Source organism: Carlito syrichta, unplaced genomic scaffold (assembly GCF_000164805.1).
Source record: "Carlito syrichta isolate Samal-C Ts95f unplaced genomic scaffold, Tarsius_syrichta-2.0.1 Scaffold304476, whole genome shotgun sequence".
In the NCBI taxonomy this organism is placed as follows: Eukaryota; Metazoa; Chordata; class Mammalia; order Primates; family Tarsiidae; genus Carlito; species Carlito syrichta.
Window position 1 is genome coordinate 775,323 of NW_007248572.1, and position 17,047 is coordinate 792,369.

Sequence of the window (17,047 nt, forward strand, 5' to 3'; positions counted from 1 at the left end):
GGGGCCCAGAATGACTGTCGTGCCCAATGCCCATGAGGTGCCCTGGGAGGTCATGGTCATTTGGCCACATGGATCATCGTCCACGAGCCCAGAGACAGCAGCTCAGATGCACCTACGTCATGCCACCTGGAGCCGCCTAAGGAGGGCCCAGGCGAAGGAGGACCCGCCAACCCGGCCCCCACAGGCTGCCCAGCAGAGAGTCACCCACCCCTTGCCCCCGGCCCCTCCCCTCAGAGTCATGGCACATGCAACCTCTGGAATGTTCGTGTTTAATGACCTATTCTACACGGTGTGACTGGACAGAGAGAAGTCTACAGTGGCAAGCCAGGAAGCCCAACACTGGCACAGCTGGAGAACAGAGAGCTTGGAGGTGCTCAGACACCAAGGTGTCCACTCCTATGGGCAGTGGGTGTTCACGGAACCGAGAACAGCATGTGGTTGCGTGAGGCTGAGGCCCCTCAGGAGATGCCATCTAAGCATCTCTTTTTCCGGAGCTCGAACTTTGCGGTCCAGGGCTGGGTGCTGACGGTGAAGAAGCAGGTGACGGTCTGAGGGAGGAGGCACAGGAGGGATGGAGGGTAGGGGTGGGAAACTGGGCTCTTGCTGTGACCCAGACCCGTCTCAACCCCACCCCTGTGGAGCCAGCAGGTGGGACAGAAGCTCTGGTCCTGGTCCTGCTGCCCTCCTGAGTCCTGGGCCATTCAGGGGCTGTGTCCGGCTCTGGGCGCCTCCTTCCCTAAGGGCATCTATGCCAGGTTCCCCCTCCCAGCCAGTGGCTTTTGGGATGTCGGGTTGTCCCCTGTGATCTATGCCCTCAAGCACAGCAGGGATGCTTAGTCCTCTGAGAGCAGCTCTGGGATGAAAGCTTGTGTTTAAGCCACCTATTCGCTGACCTTACAATGAGGGCCCCATGAATCAGGCAAGGGGCTGTCCCCAGAGCCAGGCTTCCTTCCTGTCCCCAGAGCAGGTGCTGAGCTCAGCAGAGCCCTGGTAGGGCCTGGAGGGAGGGCAGCAGCCCCTCCTCAACCTCCAGCCCCTGGGCTTGGTCAGTGCAGGGACACTGGGAGCTGTATATGCAGATGGGAAGAGGTAGGAGCCCACTAGGCTCCTTCTCCAAAGGGCAGGGGGAGCGGCAGGAAGAGCAGAGAGGGATAGCCTCCACTTGGGCCTGGGATTGGGAACCCAGGGGACAAGAGCAGGCTGAGGCCAGTGTCCAGGTGGAGGCCACTGCAGTGGCAGGAGGGCAGTGGCAGGACACTTAGGTGGGCCTGGGCCTGCAGGGTGCTCCTGGAAGTCTGCCCGCTGGTCCCATAGAGGCACAAGAAGGGAGCTGCAGGGTCCTCCCACATCACTAGGAGTGGCATTGTGAGCTCTCCACACCCATCCACCCATCACCACCCAGCAGTGCACATGGGGATGGGGCGTCCTGCTTACATTGTTCAGCTCTGGGCCTTCTTGAAAGGGGCAGTTGTCAATGTCAGCCTCATATTTTCCACATAATGTTTGGCGTAGTAGTAGCTTCATGGAGAACGTCAACTTGGGGGTCTATTGTACACAAAGAGATTAGAGTGAACACAGTCCTTAAGCAGCTCCCAGGAGGGACCCAACCTGACTCCACCAGGGAGCCCACCCAGGGCCAGTGCCACTGGATGGAGGTAACACAGGGACTTCTCTAGACTGGTGTTCAGAGCCAAGAGCCTTGGGCATGGCAGATGCAGGCTGAGCCCTGATCTTGGGCCCTGCCTCCAGCCCCACCCCCACTCTACTGCTGTGACACTGGCTCACTCTCAGAGGAGGCTGGACCTGCAGATTTGTCCCCAGAGGACATGCACCTGGGAGAGTGTTAGCCTCTGAGAGTCTCCAGGGTGCTCTCAGCCCGCGAGAGGGAGCCTTACCCACAGCGTATTGCCCAACCTCCTTCTGACACTGACCTCCAGCATGAACCAGGCCACCAGCGCCCGCGAAACCCTGCACAGGCCCTTGGACATGGGCTTCAAGGGCAGCACCTGCCCCTTGCAATGTGCCCTCCCTGCTCTCCCCGCACTGTATCCCACCTCACTCTTCTCTGGTCCCATCTATCCACTCCTCCCAGCCCCACCTGACCCTGGGACTGCCAGGCCAGAAACACCATGGACGGCTCCCCCCGCCTGTCCATCCCCCACCACCGCCCCGTCCCAGGCAGAGAACCCGCAGGGCCCTGCAGCCTTCCCAGAGGCTCCAGCTCAGCAGGGCCAGTTCCCCACTCCCGGGCTTTCTCAGGCTCTGGTGACTGAGGGGAAGAGTGCTGCTCCTCCCCCAGAAGTGCCCACTGGAAATTGTCACTGTCCCCTGTGGTCTTGGGCACTGTGCCTTCCCAACTGCTCCTACAGTGACCCTGTAGAAAGGAGGACAGGGAGGGCTCAGAACAGGGTCTGAGGAGTAGGGTGACACAGTGCTCACTCCATGGCATCAGACTTGCCCAGGAACCCGAGAAGTAGGGGACCATGAAGACAGCAGACTTCACAGGGCCCTGGGACCTATGGTGGGTCCTCAGCGCCCAGGTCCTCAGGTCTCTAACTCACTCTGTCTCTGTCTCTCTCTCTTTGTGTGTCTCTTGTCTCACTCACACTCTCTCTCTCTTTCTCTCTCTGTGTATGTCTCTGTCTCTCCCCCTCTCTCTCTGTCTCTCTCTTTCATTTCTCCCTGCCACCAGTCTTTCTGTCTTGGTTCTCTCTCTCTTCACTCTCTTTCTCTGTCTCTCTTTTTTGTGTGTGTATCCCTGCTTTTCTAATTGTCTTTTGTTTTTTCGTTAAGCACAACATTAGGTCTCTCTATGTTGACCAGGTTGGTCTTGAACTCCTGGCCTCCACCTCCCTCAGTGCTGGGATTACAGGCATGAGTCACTATTCTCATCCGAATTGTCTATTTTTATTTTCTCTCCTGAAACACTTTTCTGTCTGTTTTCTTCCTTTTCTGCCTGGCACCTTCATCTCCTGAGAAGTCCTTGCTTGCAGCCATTCAGTTTTACAATGCCATTGAAGTCACCAAGACTGAAAGTACATCCTGCATCTGAGTGGACATTTACTCAATTTAAAAGACTCCCAAGGTAAGTGTTTCCGAAAAGCAGAAACCACCTAATTTGGTTATATTTTACCCAAGATGGCCTACGAGGGGTGAGTCCAGACTCCCTGTTGAGGCCCCCTTTGTCCAGATGAGCACCCAGTACCCAAGTCAGGCCAAGAAAAGGAGAGGTCACCCACCGTCTGGGCCCAGGAGTCCTCCCTCTGTGAGCTGAGCACACGCACCAGCCTGTAGGCATGCCAGTCCTGGTTCTGCTGGTTGAACGTGCGCACGGCAAAATCCAGCGTGGTGGGGAACTCAGGTTCGCTGGCCTGTTGAATATGGCTGTCCAAGTCCTCTTCAGAACACCAAGCACGGGTCACCAGAGGCTCAATGCCCAGGAGGAGCAGCAGCAGTGCCCAGGCCAGAGCCATCCTTGGTGAGAAATGAGACATGGTGCAGACCTGGCATCCCCTCATAGCAGGGCCCACAGGAGCCTACCGGGCTCCAGCCCTGTCCTTACATTCACCAGCTCTGGTACAGACTCCTCCCTCTGGGCCTCACCTCTGTGGTGACACCCCCATCCTCCCACACGTGGCCTCACCTCCTCTGAACAAAGCTGTGAAAACCATCTCCTGTCCAGGGGAGAGGACATCACCCAGGCAGCAGGTGGGGAGGAGCCCACTATGGGGGAGACCTGGACATGAAGCCCAGTCCCATCTGCTCCCTGGTGCCTGGCAGGGAGAGGAATTTTTCATGGGACGCCCAGGGTCAGACCCTGAAACAAGGACGCAGGTGGGAGAGAGACGAGGGACAGGTGACCCCTGGACGCTCCAGTGGGGGAGGGAGAGAGGAGGGACAGAGACAAAGGGGAAGGTGGGATGGTGGTGGGGGGTGAGGGCATGCACTCAAGAGACCAACGTGGGGGTGGAGGCTGAGTGCCCCACGCTGACGTCCTGTGGGTCTGCCCCCCGTGTCCCCAGTCCTGCTCAGGGCCCAGAGCAGGTGTCTGTCTGGGGTGGGTTGGGGGCTGAGGAAACCAGAGAGGAGAGCAGGAGCCCCCGCCAAGTTCTGGCCTCCTGAGTGTGGCTCTCAGCCCGGTGACAGGCCACTGTGCCCTGGGCCTGGGGACGTGGCTGGTTCTGGCGACGACCTCCTCCAGAGGTGTTAGGAGGAGGGGGCTGCCTGCAGTTAGGGTGGTGGGAGTGGAGAAAACAAGAAGGAGCTCGTCCCCGCGATGGCCGCCTTGTGCCTGTCAGGTGGTCCCTGGTGCCCTCTGGTGGCTGTAGGCACCACAGCTCAGTGGCCACAGTCGGTGTGGAAGCTCTAGACCCTGGGTGGGACCCTCACAGCCTCCTGCACCAGCAACTAAGGGGCCCTGAAAAGCCTGAGTGACATTCTCTTTCCAGAGTCTTCCAGCTGCCATCAGCCTTCATCTGTAGCTGCTTAGAAGCTCTGAAGGGGCCAGAGCTCCAGGAAGGCAGCAAAACCCAAGTTTCCGGTTCCCTCCCAGAGGTTCTAACCCAGTGGCCATGGGCAGGGTTGGGAAACGTGCATTCTCATCAGCTCCGAGGGGATGCATGAGTTCCTGGTCCCTAGACCACACTGAGTAGCCCCCATTCAGAGCACGGCCCTGGGGGTGGATATAGACCAACCCACAAGTGAGAAGTAGCCCACCTTGAAGCACGTGGAGGCCGAGACTGGTTTTGGGTGGTCACACAGGATGAGGGATGGGAGTGGAACCCCCTGCCGGATAGAAGGAGGGTCTCTTGGCCCTGGGTGTCTGTCACCGGACTGCACCCCTGGGGAGGAGAGCGGCTGCTCTGACCCAAGACGCTGACCTGCAGTGAGGCCCCTCCCAGGTCTACCCAGGGCAGCCCACACCCAGGACAGGTGCTGTGCCCCCATGTGATCCGCATGCTCTCTCAGGAGAACCTGGCTCCATTCTGGGGGGCTGTGCCTCCCCCTTGTACCAGCGGCATATGTTGATGACTGTGGCTGCTTTTCCCGAGGAACAGCTGGAGGCTGCAGGGCAGCATCTAGGGGAGGTGTCACTGTAAAAGCAATCCCACATGGCCACACAGAGGAAGCAGCCAGTGTGCCATAGATGCCAACCCAGAGGCTGGAGCTCTTCTCTGATGGCTTCAAGTTCACTAAAACCACAGTGGGAGTTTTAAGCTGAGGGGTGATGGTGCAAACTGGGGTGGAAGGGGGTGTCACAATTATGGACATGTCTTTGCTGGTTTTGGGGAGATGGGCTATCTCTCTAAGTGAGTCCTGGGCACTGGCTGATCTGTCTGTCTGTGGGGCCTGTCTCTGTGCTTCTGGCCCCCTCGTGGGTTTCATTGGAAGGCCTCTGTGACTGAGATGGCCTGGTCTCCCAAGCCAAAGCCCTGTGTTTTTGGAAGCATTCCTTAGAATATACAGAGAAGGCCAGTTGTGGGCAGGCAGGACCGAGCTACCAGCCCCTTTTTGTGAAGCTGAGGTGGTGTAGCTGGCAGAGAAGGCTGCGGGCTGTCTATGCAGGACACAAGATGCTCCCCTCCCCGCCCCTGTGGCCCAGCGCCCTCCCGCCTCTGTCCCAAACCTCACTGCCCCACCTGACTTTGCCACATCCTCTGGCCTGCTTCCAGCCCAGCCTGGGCTCCGGGACCTGCGGGTTCCGGGTGGCCTGCTGGTCTTACTGATGCTTCTTAAAGGCCTTCCCTTCACCCCCTGCTTGAGTTCCTCAAGTCCCCCCCCCCATAACCCAATGTTCCCTGGTTTCCCATGGGCTGAAAACAAGAGTATGTGCGGAGCCCAGAAGATCCCACGAAGACACCAGGGTAGGGAAAGCCTGCGTTCAGAGGAGAGGGCTGGGTTCAGAGGGGAGGCCAGGGTTCAGAGGGGAGGCCAGGGTTCAGAAGGGAGGCCAGGGTTCAGGACAGAGGCCCCACATGGGGTCAACTGAAGGGAAGCTCCAAGGCAGGGAGGCCGGGGTTCAGAGGGGAGGCTGTAGTTCAGGGGAGAGGCCGGGTTTCAGGGCGGAGGGCCCACATTGAAGTTGGTTGAGGCGAAGCTCCGAGGCAGGAAGGCCGGGATTCAAAGGGCAGGCCAGGGTTCAGGGCTGAGGCCCGTGTTGAGTTCAGTCAAGGGGCAACTCCTAGGCACGGGAGGCCAGGGTTCAGAGGGGAGGCTGGGGTTCAAGGTAGAGGCCCACATCGAGGTTGGTTGAGTGGAAGCTCTGAAGCAGGGAGGCTAGGGTTCAGAGGAGAGACTGGGATTCAGGACTGAGGCCAACACTGCAGCTGGCCGTGGGGCACCTCCAGGGACTCAGGTACTCTCAGGACCTCTCCCCCCTCCCCCATTCCTCCTCCTAGGGTTCTTCTCAGCTCTGCCTTCTGCTGACTTTGACTTTCATCATTTTAAGGAATGAAGCCCACATATACTTCCAGCAAATTTAAAATGTAAAACAAGGATAACCACAAAATCTAAAAATGGCAAAAGGAAAGATACAAATGTAGAAGTTACTACTGAGTAGATGAGACCTAAGCCAGGGGTCACTTGCACGGGTAGACAGGGCCCCCAGGGCTGGGTATGGATGGGGCGAGCCTGGGTGCTGGTTCTGGAGAGGAAGTGCGACCTCCTGGTCCCCACAGCTCAGTTCTGGAAGGTGATTCCTTTTTTCTGTGACTAGAGCTGGCTATTCTTGTTTACACCGAGATAAAGGCGTTCCTCTAATTCTGGGCCACGTGTGGGCACTGCGGGTTTGAGGTTTGAGACAAGGAGAGAGAGAAACTGTTCTAACTGCGTTCCCCCTACAATGGCTGTTGCTGAGATCTGGCTATCAAATGTTCCTTCCTTCCCAAAGACCCCTGGGCCCTCCGTGCCCAAGGTCCGCACTCAGCCTGACACTACTGTCTGCAGAAGGTCTGCTGGGCTTCCAGACCTGAATTCCCTCCCATCTGACACTGCCTTGTGTTTTCTTTCCTGGATGCTTTAGCTTTTTACAAAGTCTGAATTAGCCAAGTAGGATGGCTCATGCCTGTCCATCCCAGTACTTTGAAAGGCCGACGTGAGAGGATTGCCTCTCACCTTGGCCTTTCGAGACCAGCCTGGGCAACTTGGCGAGACCTTGTCTCTACAATAAGTAAAAAAAAATTAGCCAGGCTTGGTGGCGTGCACCTGTAGTTCCAGCTACTCGGGAAGCTGAGGCAGAAGGATCGCCTGAGACCAGCAGGTTGAGGCTGCGGTGGCTGTGAGCCTGGGCGACAGAGTGAAAAAAAAAAGTTTAAATTATTTTAAATATATAAAAAGTACAAAAATTCCACAATATAACTTTAACTAAGTGAAACGCAGGTTTCCATTTAATAGCAACTCCAAATGACAGTGGCTTGAATGAGCCAGTGTTTCTTTTTCTCTCTCGCGAGGCTGACAGCAGCTGGTATTCAGACAAGCCTTAGGATCTTGGGTGCACGAATTCACTGAAGCCTCCCGTAGAGACAGCCAGCCAAGAGGCTGTGTATCATTCAGTTGTATGCTACTAACATTTTGCATAAATAATCATCAGATGGCGTTTCTCAACACTTGATGCTCATTCAAATCCTACCTGTGAGAGTCTCCGGCAGCCCTTGCTGGCCTGGTTCCTTCACGATTGCAGTTTTGCTTTGTTTGCTGGAGCCTGGTGCTAACACACTGCAGTTGTGACGCCGTTCCCTAGTGAGTTGGTGTTACACTGGGGAGATTCTTCTCTTCTTTTAAACTGGGGCTGTAACGGGCACCTTGTCCTGGTTTCCACGTGCACATGTGAGTGTCTCCAGGCAGGCCCCAGAAAGAACATCGCCAGGATAAGGGAGAGCCTCCTGGTCAACTTTGTTGGGGTCACTGTGCAAATGATTCCTTTCACTACAAGATGACGAAAAAACATTGAAGACAGTCAATGTACGAAGTTTTTGCTTAGGGTTTGTGATTTTATATGTTTCATTTAAGAATCCTTCTGTATGTTCTTCTGTGTTTTCTTCCACCCATGTGACTTTCTTTGCTTTTTACATATAAGTGTGTGATTTCACTGAGCCCAAGTGTGTGTTGTGTGAGGTAGGGGGTCTCTGGGCTGACCCTGGATGCACAGCTGGCTTTCCTAGCACCACCTATGGAGCTGGGCATTCTTTATGTTCTGTTCCCAACACGTTTCTATTGTTTGCCCGTTCCCCCAAAATGTGTTGGTTGCCTTTGAGTCTCTCTTCCATTGTCCCGGCTGGGCGAAGGGGGCACGGGCCTGAGCTAGGAAGGTCACTGTTAGACCTTGGCCAGGAAAGGGAGAAACATGCCAGGATCCACTCCAGGCCTGGGCACCTCCCTTAGCCCTGCCTGTTGGATGGCCTGCTCCCTGGTGCAGCCCTGACTCCCCTCCTCAAACCCTGACAACAGTGGTGGCAATGCCTGCTTCGGGGCATACGATCTGAATCTGGATCCTAGCTTTTAGGAAGTGTTGCATAGATTAGCGGTGATTACAGATGTTATTGTTGCAGCACCAGACCCAGCAAGCTCCACCCCAGACCTCATCATCTGTAAACACAAAATGTGCTCTTCTGTCCTTGTCTGAACTTCTTTGGTTTTTTTCTTCAAGCAATCTTTCTTCCTGGGAAGTTGGAATTACCCTTTTGATGCAGACAAGCACTTGCCCTGAAGAATAAGGACAGGACCTGGGGTGCCTCTGGGGAGGTTGGGACTACAGACCTGAGAACAGGATGGGGAGCTTGGTTGATCGTGAAGAAGCTGTCACCATTGGAGCCATTGACAGAGGCTGGAGTGTTGGCATGGCGTGTTGGTCACCGTAGCGTAATTTGCAGAGCCTGAGGAAGGCGCCGAGGCCAGAGCTAGGGAAGACTCTGAGCAGGACACATGTGAGCCAGGGTCTCGATTGCCTCTCTCGCCAGCTGTCTTACCTGGGGTGTGCTTTTGTTTTATGTGAGTTTCTGCCCCCCCAGTGGTGGAGAATCATGGCGAGTCTCCCTTGCGGGGTATCATTAAGATGAGAGAGACAGTGCGTGTGAAGCCCGGACAGCATGCACCTCAGAGACAGGCCCTCCGTCTGTGACACCATGTTGCTCCTCACGGTCCTTGGCTATCAGGGATGCACCCTCATGAGCCAGGTGTAGTTACAATAGTTCTTAGCAGCAGGCAGGTGGCATGGGCTAGGGAGAGGACCAGCGTGTGAACAGGGAGGGGCAAGGAGTGGAGGGCTCCAGGGCTCATCACCACTTATCATCCTCCCTGGAATGGTGTGGACAGAGGCATGGAAGGGGGACTACATATTGCTGCTTGGCTTTGAGTTTAGACTTTTGGTCTGACCCAGGTTGGGATCAGAACTCCAGAAAGTTTACTCTGGAGAAGTCAATCAGGTGTTTGTCTCCTTGGTAGGCTCTGACAACCAAGCTGGCTTTCCAGAGCCTCAAACCCCGCATGTCACAGAGCTTGGGTTCCAGGTCTTGTGTTCTGGTCTTGTAGCTGGAACACCTGGCATCCCATTGCATCCTAACCCCCTGCCCTGGCTGGCGCTGGGCTGAGTTCAGCTGAGGGGCCCATGCAGCGAGCATGACTTAACAGTGGGCTGATAAACGACCATGCCCTTGTGCTCCAAAGCCAAAACAGCCTTGGGCCTCCTTTCCCCATGGGGCAAGTTTATATATATATATATATATATATATATGTAAAATAAAATGAGGCCTAGCAGATAGATACAGTCATCACCTGAGAGCTTCAAGACCTTGCATTCCTGCCACTCACTCTGTTTCACAAGGGTGCCTTATCGCTGCGAGCCCTCTGTTGGGGTGTCTGGGGCTGTCTTGCCTCTGCCCACTTAATGTGCACAGAGCACGGTGTCCTCAATCCGTCTCATTTGACACTCTGGGCAGCGTTTACCTCTACTCCTTTTAAAACATTCTCTTTGGTCATGGCCAACTTGGCCACTGTGTCCTTTCTGCCTTCCTCAAAGGCTGTCCAGGCAGGGACAACGGCTGCTTTCTCCTTCAAACGATTCCATTCAGAGTCCTTTTCAGACATCTCACGGTGGTTTCCACCGTCTCAGCCAAATTCCCCACTTCCTCAGTCAGTTTTATTTAGAGATCAGCCTCAAATGTCCAACTTGGGCACTTTTGAAATGTTCAACAGTAAACCACGGCAGAGATAATAGTCTCTTTAGGGGGACACAGAGCTGGGTCAGTCTATTTTCTGCCTCCTTTCCTTTTCCATGCACACCGGCAGTTCCTGGCAGGGTTCATATCTTTCTTAGGCCTCGCCACAGTCCACATGAATTCAGACTAACGGATTCGATCTGGAATATATTTCTCTAATGTCTGTGCAGTGGTTCAAGTTAAAAGGTAACTATTGTTTTAACTATTGTTAAAACAAAAAAAATTTTTTTAAGACAAATTCAATTGAATAGAGTTTAATTGGGAAAAAAACGATCAGTGAGTTGGGTGACCACAACCAGGGTAGGTTCAGAGAGATACCTCGTGCAACCGCTTGGTAGATGAAAATCAATGGGCAGAAAGAGGAAAGAGAGGGACAGAAGTCAGGATTGAGGGAGGGATGCAGCAGGTTAGAGACTGCTCAGCGTTTGCCTTATTTGAACCCACCTGTGATTGGCCAAAGCCATGTGATTGGCACAGGAGTGAGTCAGTCTGTTTACACACACAGCTGGGTCACAGTTCACCATGTGAAAGGTTACGGGGAAACCGCTAGGTCAAGCCCAAAACATGCAAGGGGGTAGCGCTGAGCTACACTTAGTCTAACACTGAAATCCAAATACCAAACATTGGAGCTGGGGTGATGTCTGGATGGTTCCATCTCCATCTTTAATATTGGAGGTCGGACAGATGTTGTCTGAAATGGAGTCCCAGTGGGGGTAGGTGGATGAGGTGGATGAGTCATGAGGGAGATGTCAGAAGCTCTGGGACACAGCACCTACCCTTGGGGTCGGGGCAGAGGCCTGGAGAACGTGGAGATTTTGCTTTCCATCTTAAGCTCACCCACATTTTCTTTCCTCCTCTTCCTCCCCCTCCTCTTCCTCCTCCTCCTCCTCTTCTTCTTCTTCTCCTTCTTTCCGGGTCTCACTCTCTCATCACAGCCTCAACCTTTTGGACTCAGGTGATCCTCCCACCTCAGGCTCCCAAGTAGCTGGGACTACAGGTGCACACCACCATGCCCGGTTAAGTCTTTGATTTTTTTTTTAGAGACGGGGTCTTGCTATGTTGCCCAGGCTGGTCTTGAACTCCTGGGCTCAAGCAATCCTCCTGCCCGGCCTCCCAAAGTGCTGGGATTTAGATATAAGCCTAATAGTTCTCAGCTTTTTGCATGCTCTTGAACTCAAAGAGAAGCTCTCAGGCCCAACAGGGTGATGTGGGTTGGGGGCTGGGGAAGGAGTACAAGGTCAAGCAAGGGAGGCCCTGCTCTCTGTGGGTGAGGAGCAGGCAGGAGAAAGGAAAAGATCCTGGAAGCACGGGGAGTCACATGGGAGTCACCTGTGGAGCTCACCTTTGGATATTCCAGGTTACGTGGTCCAAGATAACAATGGAGAAAGCTTCCTCCAAGTAATTTGACTGAAGGTAGATTTTTGTTCTTTTTTCAAATGTTAAAATATACATAATGAAAATGTGTCTGTTTCAAGTGATTAAGATTAGGGACTCCTCAGAAAGGTTTTAAGGCTATATGTAGTTCTGCCTTCAGGGCTCCCCACCTGCACCCCGGCTCTGTGCTCCATCTCTGTCCCAGGACATGTTTCTCCAGAGCGCTCATCTCATGAGATGGCAAGATTACCTTGGAAACACTGAACTCACAGCAATGCCCACTCACCCTAACACATGCATGCACAAAACCAGAAACCACAACACGAGCAGCAAAGGACTCGTTGGTGAACACTCAGGGCATGGTGGTCAACCCTGGACAGTTGGCTCTGCCCAGAGCCTTTTCCTTTTTTGCTTGAGAGTCCTGGAGGTATGACGGATCTCAGCATCGGTTTGAGTCCTGGAGGCGACTGCCAAGGACTGTTTGATCCAAACCTCCTTCTGCAAGAGACCCTCACACCCACAGGACTCACAATCAAGTGCTCCGGCATAGATGACAAGTGACTTGCAGTGGACTTGCTCATCTGTCCTCGCCGAAGGCAACATTTCTGGAATCTGTCTGTCAGAACCCCTGGGTAGTTCGGTCCACAGATATTAAGATGGATCCTGGAGACTCCCCTGATAGGCTCAGCACTGCTGGGTCTGGGTACCAGGACTTTAGCAAGCCCTCTAGGTGACTGAGATGCAGTGGGCAAGGCCCCACCCTCAGGCGGGCTTTTGGAAACCAACAGTGGGCAGGTGGTCTGAGGGCCTCCCTGAGCTCTCCTGGCCATGATCCTTAGATGCAATTGGACAAATGTGTCCCTGGCACCGAGCAACGCACCAGTGGGCGAAGGGTCTAGAGGGTCTTCAGGGGCTGTCCAAGACTCCCAGTTCGTCTTCGTATCTGCTGTGCACACATTCATCCCAGGGAGTACCCTGCCTCACCCCACCTCTCCCAGGAACTGAAAGCCCCCCCCAAGAACCCAGCCCATCCTGCCCCTCACTAGGACCTGCAGGAAGACAAGGGCTGACGGGGGAGGGAATCCTGTTCCAGACTCCTGCTGGTGTTCATCAGAAGCCCCACCCATTCCGGCCTAGCAATGGCTACAACCCTGCCCTTTAGGAAATTCTTTCTGACAAAAGATGACTTCGATGTCTGACTACTGAAAAGGACGTGGGAGGTGCAAGAAACACAGAGGAAAGAAGTAATTTTACTGAAGGTAGAGATTTTGTTCTTTTTTTTAGAGTTAAAATATACACGAATACACAATGAATATATAACATACAATGAATATACAGTGAATATACATGAATATACAATGAATAATATACTATTTTACCCTTTTTTTGAGTCAGAGTATCACTGTTACCCAGGCTGGAGTGCAGTCGCATACTCACCACCAATGCAACCTCGACCTGCTGGGCTCAGGAGACCCTTCCACCTTAGCCTTCCAAGTAGCTGGGACTACAGGCGTGTGCTACCATGCCCAGTTAATTTTTTGATTTATTGTAGAGATGGGGTCTCACCAAGTTGCCCAGGCTGGTCTCGAACCCCTGGGCTCAGGCCATCCTCTCGCTTCCACCTCCCAAAGTGCTGGGATTTATAAGTGTCAGCCACCACCTGTAAATCAGCCCAGTTAGAATGTCCTTTCTTTCAAGGCTGAATGATGTTCCCTTGTATGGACATAGAAATTTTGTTTATTCATTTATCGTCCATCCACTAACAATTGGGACTTGAGTTGTTTCTACCCTTTGGCTATTGTTAGTGAATAATACTGCAATGAAAATGGGTGTACAAATATCTATCTGAGTCCCAGCGTTAGCTTTTATGGGGTAAATATGCAGAACTAGATTTGGATGAAATGGTAATTCCGTTTTTAATTTTTTTGAGGAACTGTCATAAGTATTCCATAACGCTACCATTTCACATTCCTACCAGCAGTGCAAGAAGGAACTAATTTCTAAACACCCTCAATGATAGTCACCCTTATGGGTGTAAGGTGGTATCTCTTTGCAGTTTTGATGTGCATTTCCTTAATGACTAGTGATGTTGAGCATCTTTTCATGTGTGTTTTGGCCATCTGAATGTCTCCTTGGGATAAATGTCTATTCAAGTCCATTTGCCACTTTTGAGCAGGTTGTTCTATTTTTGCTGTAGTGTTATAGGAGTTCTTTATATATTCTGGCTATTAACCGCTTGTCAAATACATAATTTGTAAATATTTCCCCCTTTCCTAGGTTGCCTTTTCACTCTGCTGATAGTGTCTTTTTTGAATTTATTTTATTACTAATTTTTTTAGAGATAGGGTCTTGCTATGTTGCTCAAGCTGGTCTTAAACTCCTGAGTTCAAGCAATCCTCCCACCTTGGCCTCCCAAGTAGTTGGGACTACAGGAGCATGCTATTGTGTTTGGCTTGATAGTGTCATAAAGATTTTCTGAGCCGGGCTTGGTGGCTCAGCCTGTAATCCCACACCTTGGGAGGCTGAGGTAAGTGGATTGCCTGAGCCTGTGGGTTCGAGACCCGCCTGGGCAACTTGGTGAGACCTCATCTCTACAATAAATCAAAAAATTAGCCGGGTGTGGTGGTGCACGTCTGTAGTTCCAGCTACTCTGAAGGCTGAGGTGGAAGGATCGCTGGAGCCCAGAGGGTCGACGCTGGAGCCCAGAGGGTCGACGCTGGAGTGGCTGAGAACGTGCAACTGCACTCCAGCCTGGGTGACGGAGTGAGACTCCAACTCAAAAAAAAAAAGATTTTTCGGATATTTTCTTCTAACAGTTTTATAGGTTCAGTTCTTATGTTTAGATCTTTAGTCTTTCTTTCCAAAGTTTTTAAACAAAGTTGTTATTTTGGGGGGTTTTTTTGAGTTGGAGTCTCACTCTATCGCCCAGACTGGAGTGCAGTGGCTGCTCCCGGCCACCGCAGCCTCCACCTGCTGGGCTTCGGCGATCCTGCCGCTTCAGCCTTCAGAGTAGCCGGAATTACAGGCATGCGCTAACACGCCCGGCGGTTTTTTTGATTTATTGTAGAGATGAGGTCTCGCCAAGTTGCCCAGGTGGGTCTCGAACCTGCGGGCTCAGGCAATCCACTCACCTCAGCCTCCCAAAGGCACGGGATTACAGGCTGAGCCACCGAGCCCAGCTAAACAAAGTTTATTAGAGAAAGAAGGGAGGAAAAAAAGAGTGACATAACAGAGCTGGCACGGGCAAAAGAAACCACCTCTTTATTCTATTCTAAGATAATTTTTGCATATGGTATAAGGTAAGGGTCCATCTTTTTTTTTTAAATGTGAATACCTAGTTTTCTTAATAGCAATTGTTGAAAATATTCCCACTGGTGTGGTCTTGGTACCCTTGTCAAAAATCATTGCACTGTATATGTGCAGGTTTATTTCCAGACTCTATTACGCCGTTGTCTTTGTGCTACTTGCACAGTTTTGATTACTGCAACTTTGCAGGAAGTTTTGAAATCAGGAAGTGTGAGACCTCCAAACTTTCAAGATTGCTTTGGCTGGTCTGAATTTGCTCACTTGCAAAATGGAAGTCTAAGTTCTCACACCGATCTTGAACAAGGCTTGGCAGCCAGATTTTCCCACTTTAAGGGACTGTCTCCACTCGAAGGCCCACATGCCCTTCTGATCTCTGCTCCAAGGTGCTGGCTCTGGTAGCCAGATTCCTGCCAGTACCCATTTGGGCTCTACACTGAGGGACTGGAAGGTGGGGAGAAGAGACATTTTAAAGGAGACTCCCCTGGACACGACTGTGCGTATCCCAAAGAAATGAGTCCAGGACAGAGTCGAGCAGGAAGGCGTATCATGAAAGTCTCCACAAGATTCCCTCCTTAGTTCTAAAAATCGCGTACATACATAATGGTATATTTTGCATTCACATAAGGTTGGTTCTATTTAACTTCATGGACAGTGAAGTATGCCAGTGTAGAAAGCACAGACACTCTCGTATTTTTATGTATGTGAATTAATGCTGGGCCTGCCTCCTCACTCTCCCTGCTTTAACATTAGAACTCCTGAGCTATAATTTGGCCCAGGACCATCCCCCGAGACATGTTCCTATCCCTTGGCAACTGGATGTGGCAAGTGAGTCATGTCTGGCCGGGGAGCCAACAACAGAGGCTGTGGCCACTGAGGTCCGAGTCCCCTGCAGCATCCTGCTGTCCTGGGGAAGAGAGTTCCATCTCTCGCGCACTATCGCTGCAAAACTGAAGGCTTAGAGGCCACATGTTTGGGACATTCTGTTCCTAAGAATCAGATTTCCCTCGGAAATTAGGCAGGAACAGGAGTGTTTGGAAAACACGCTTCAGGTTAGCTTTCAAAACAGGAGCAGAGGAAAGAAAAACAAGAGAGAGGAACACCAGCTGCATGGTTAAATGTTCTGTGTCAGCTTGGCTAGGCCGTGTGCCCAGTTTTTGGTCAAACACATGTCTAGGTGCTTATGTGAGGGTGTTTTGTAGATGCAGTTAACATGAAGTCAGCCAACTCTCCATAAAGGAGATAAACCTTGATAACGCGACTGGACCCCACAAGAGCAAAAGCTGAGGTTTCCAGAAGAAAGAAGTCGGCTCCAGACCATAGCCCGAAATCCTACCTGCCTAGCAAACTCCAGACTTGCCAAGCCCACAGTCATGTGGACCAGTGCCTCTAAATAAATCTCTTGGAGCTGGGAGCAGTGTCTCATGCCCACAATCCAAAAAACGTCCTCTGAGGGATACATTTTGCCCATGTGGAAGAGGTAAAACAAAAGACAGCAGAAGCACTAAAAGATGTCGGAATTGACGAGTTCAAAAACTGTTTTAAGCAGTGGGAAAAGTGTCTCGATAGGTTTATTGCATCAAACAGAGAGTCCTTTGAAGGTGACTAAAATTTAAACATGCAAGAATAAATACATACTTTTTTTTATAAGAAATTCCATTTTGGGGATCCTCCCGGGTGTGTGTGTGTGTGTGTGTGTGTGTGTGTGTGTGTGTGTGTGTGTCCTACTGGCTGTTTCTCTGGAGAAGGTGGGTAGACACATCTACTCCTTCAAAAGAAGGGAGAGACTTTCTTATGGATTTAAGGACCAGTGTGATTTGATTTCCTTATGGATTTAAGGACCTGGGCCAGTGTGATTTGACGTGAAGTACAATGTGGTCCTGGAGGCCAGGATAGGAGATGGAGACTGACTGGGATCCAGTTTCTCTTGATGGGGGCACTGAAAACATGAGGAAGACCTAAAGTGTCACTACACTAGAAATAGTGGCTGGAGTTATCTTAAGTGCAATAAGTCAGGCACAAAAAGACAAATACTGTAGGTTCTTACACATTAAAAAGTCTGATCTGAGCCAGGTTTGGTGGCTAAGCCTGTAATCCCGTGCCTTTGGGAGGCTGAGGTGAGTGGATTGCCTGAGCCCGCGGGTTTGAGACCCGCCTGC

General features: G+C 52.1%; 1 protein-coding gene across 1 annotated transcript; it reads right to left on the reverse strand.

The window, feature by feature from the left end:
- Positions 1-458: 458 nt before the first annotated feature.
- On the reverse strand, positions 459-3,473 carry CST9L (cystatin 9 like). The gene is made up of 3 exons (XM_021713345.1): positions 3,240-3,473; positions 1,435-1,545; positions 459-548 (listed from the first exon to the last, which is right to left on the reverse strand). The coding sequence occupies exons 1-3, from the start codon at positions 3,471-3,473 to the stop codon at positions 459-461; spliced, it is 435 nt and encodes a 144-aa protein (XP_021569020.1).
- Between the last annotated feature and the right edge of the window lie 13,574 nt (positions 3,474-17,047).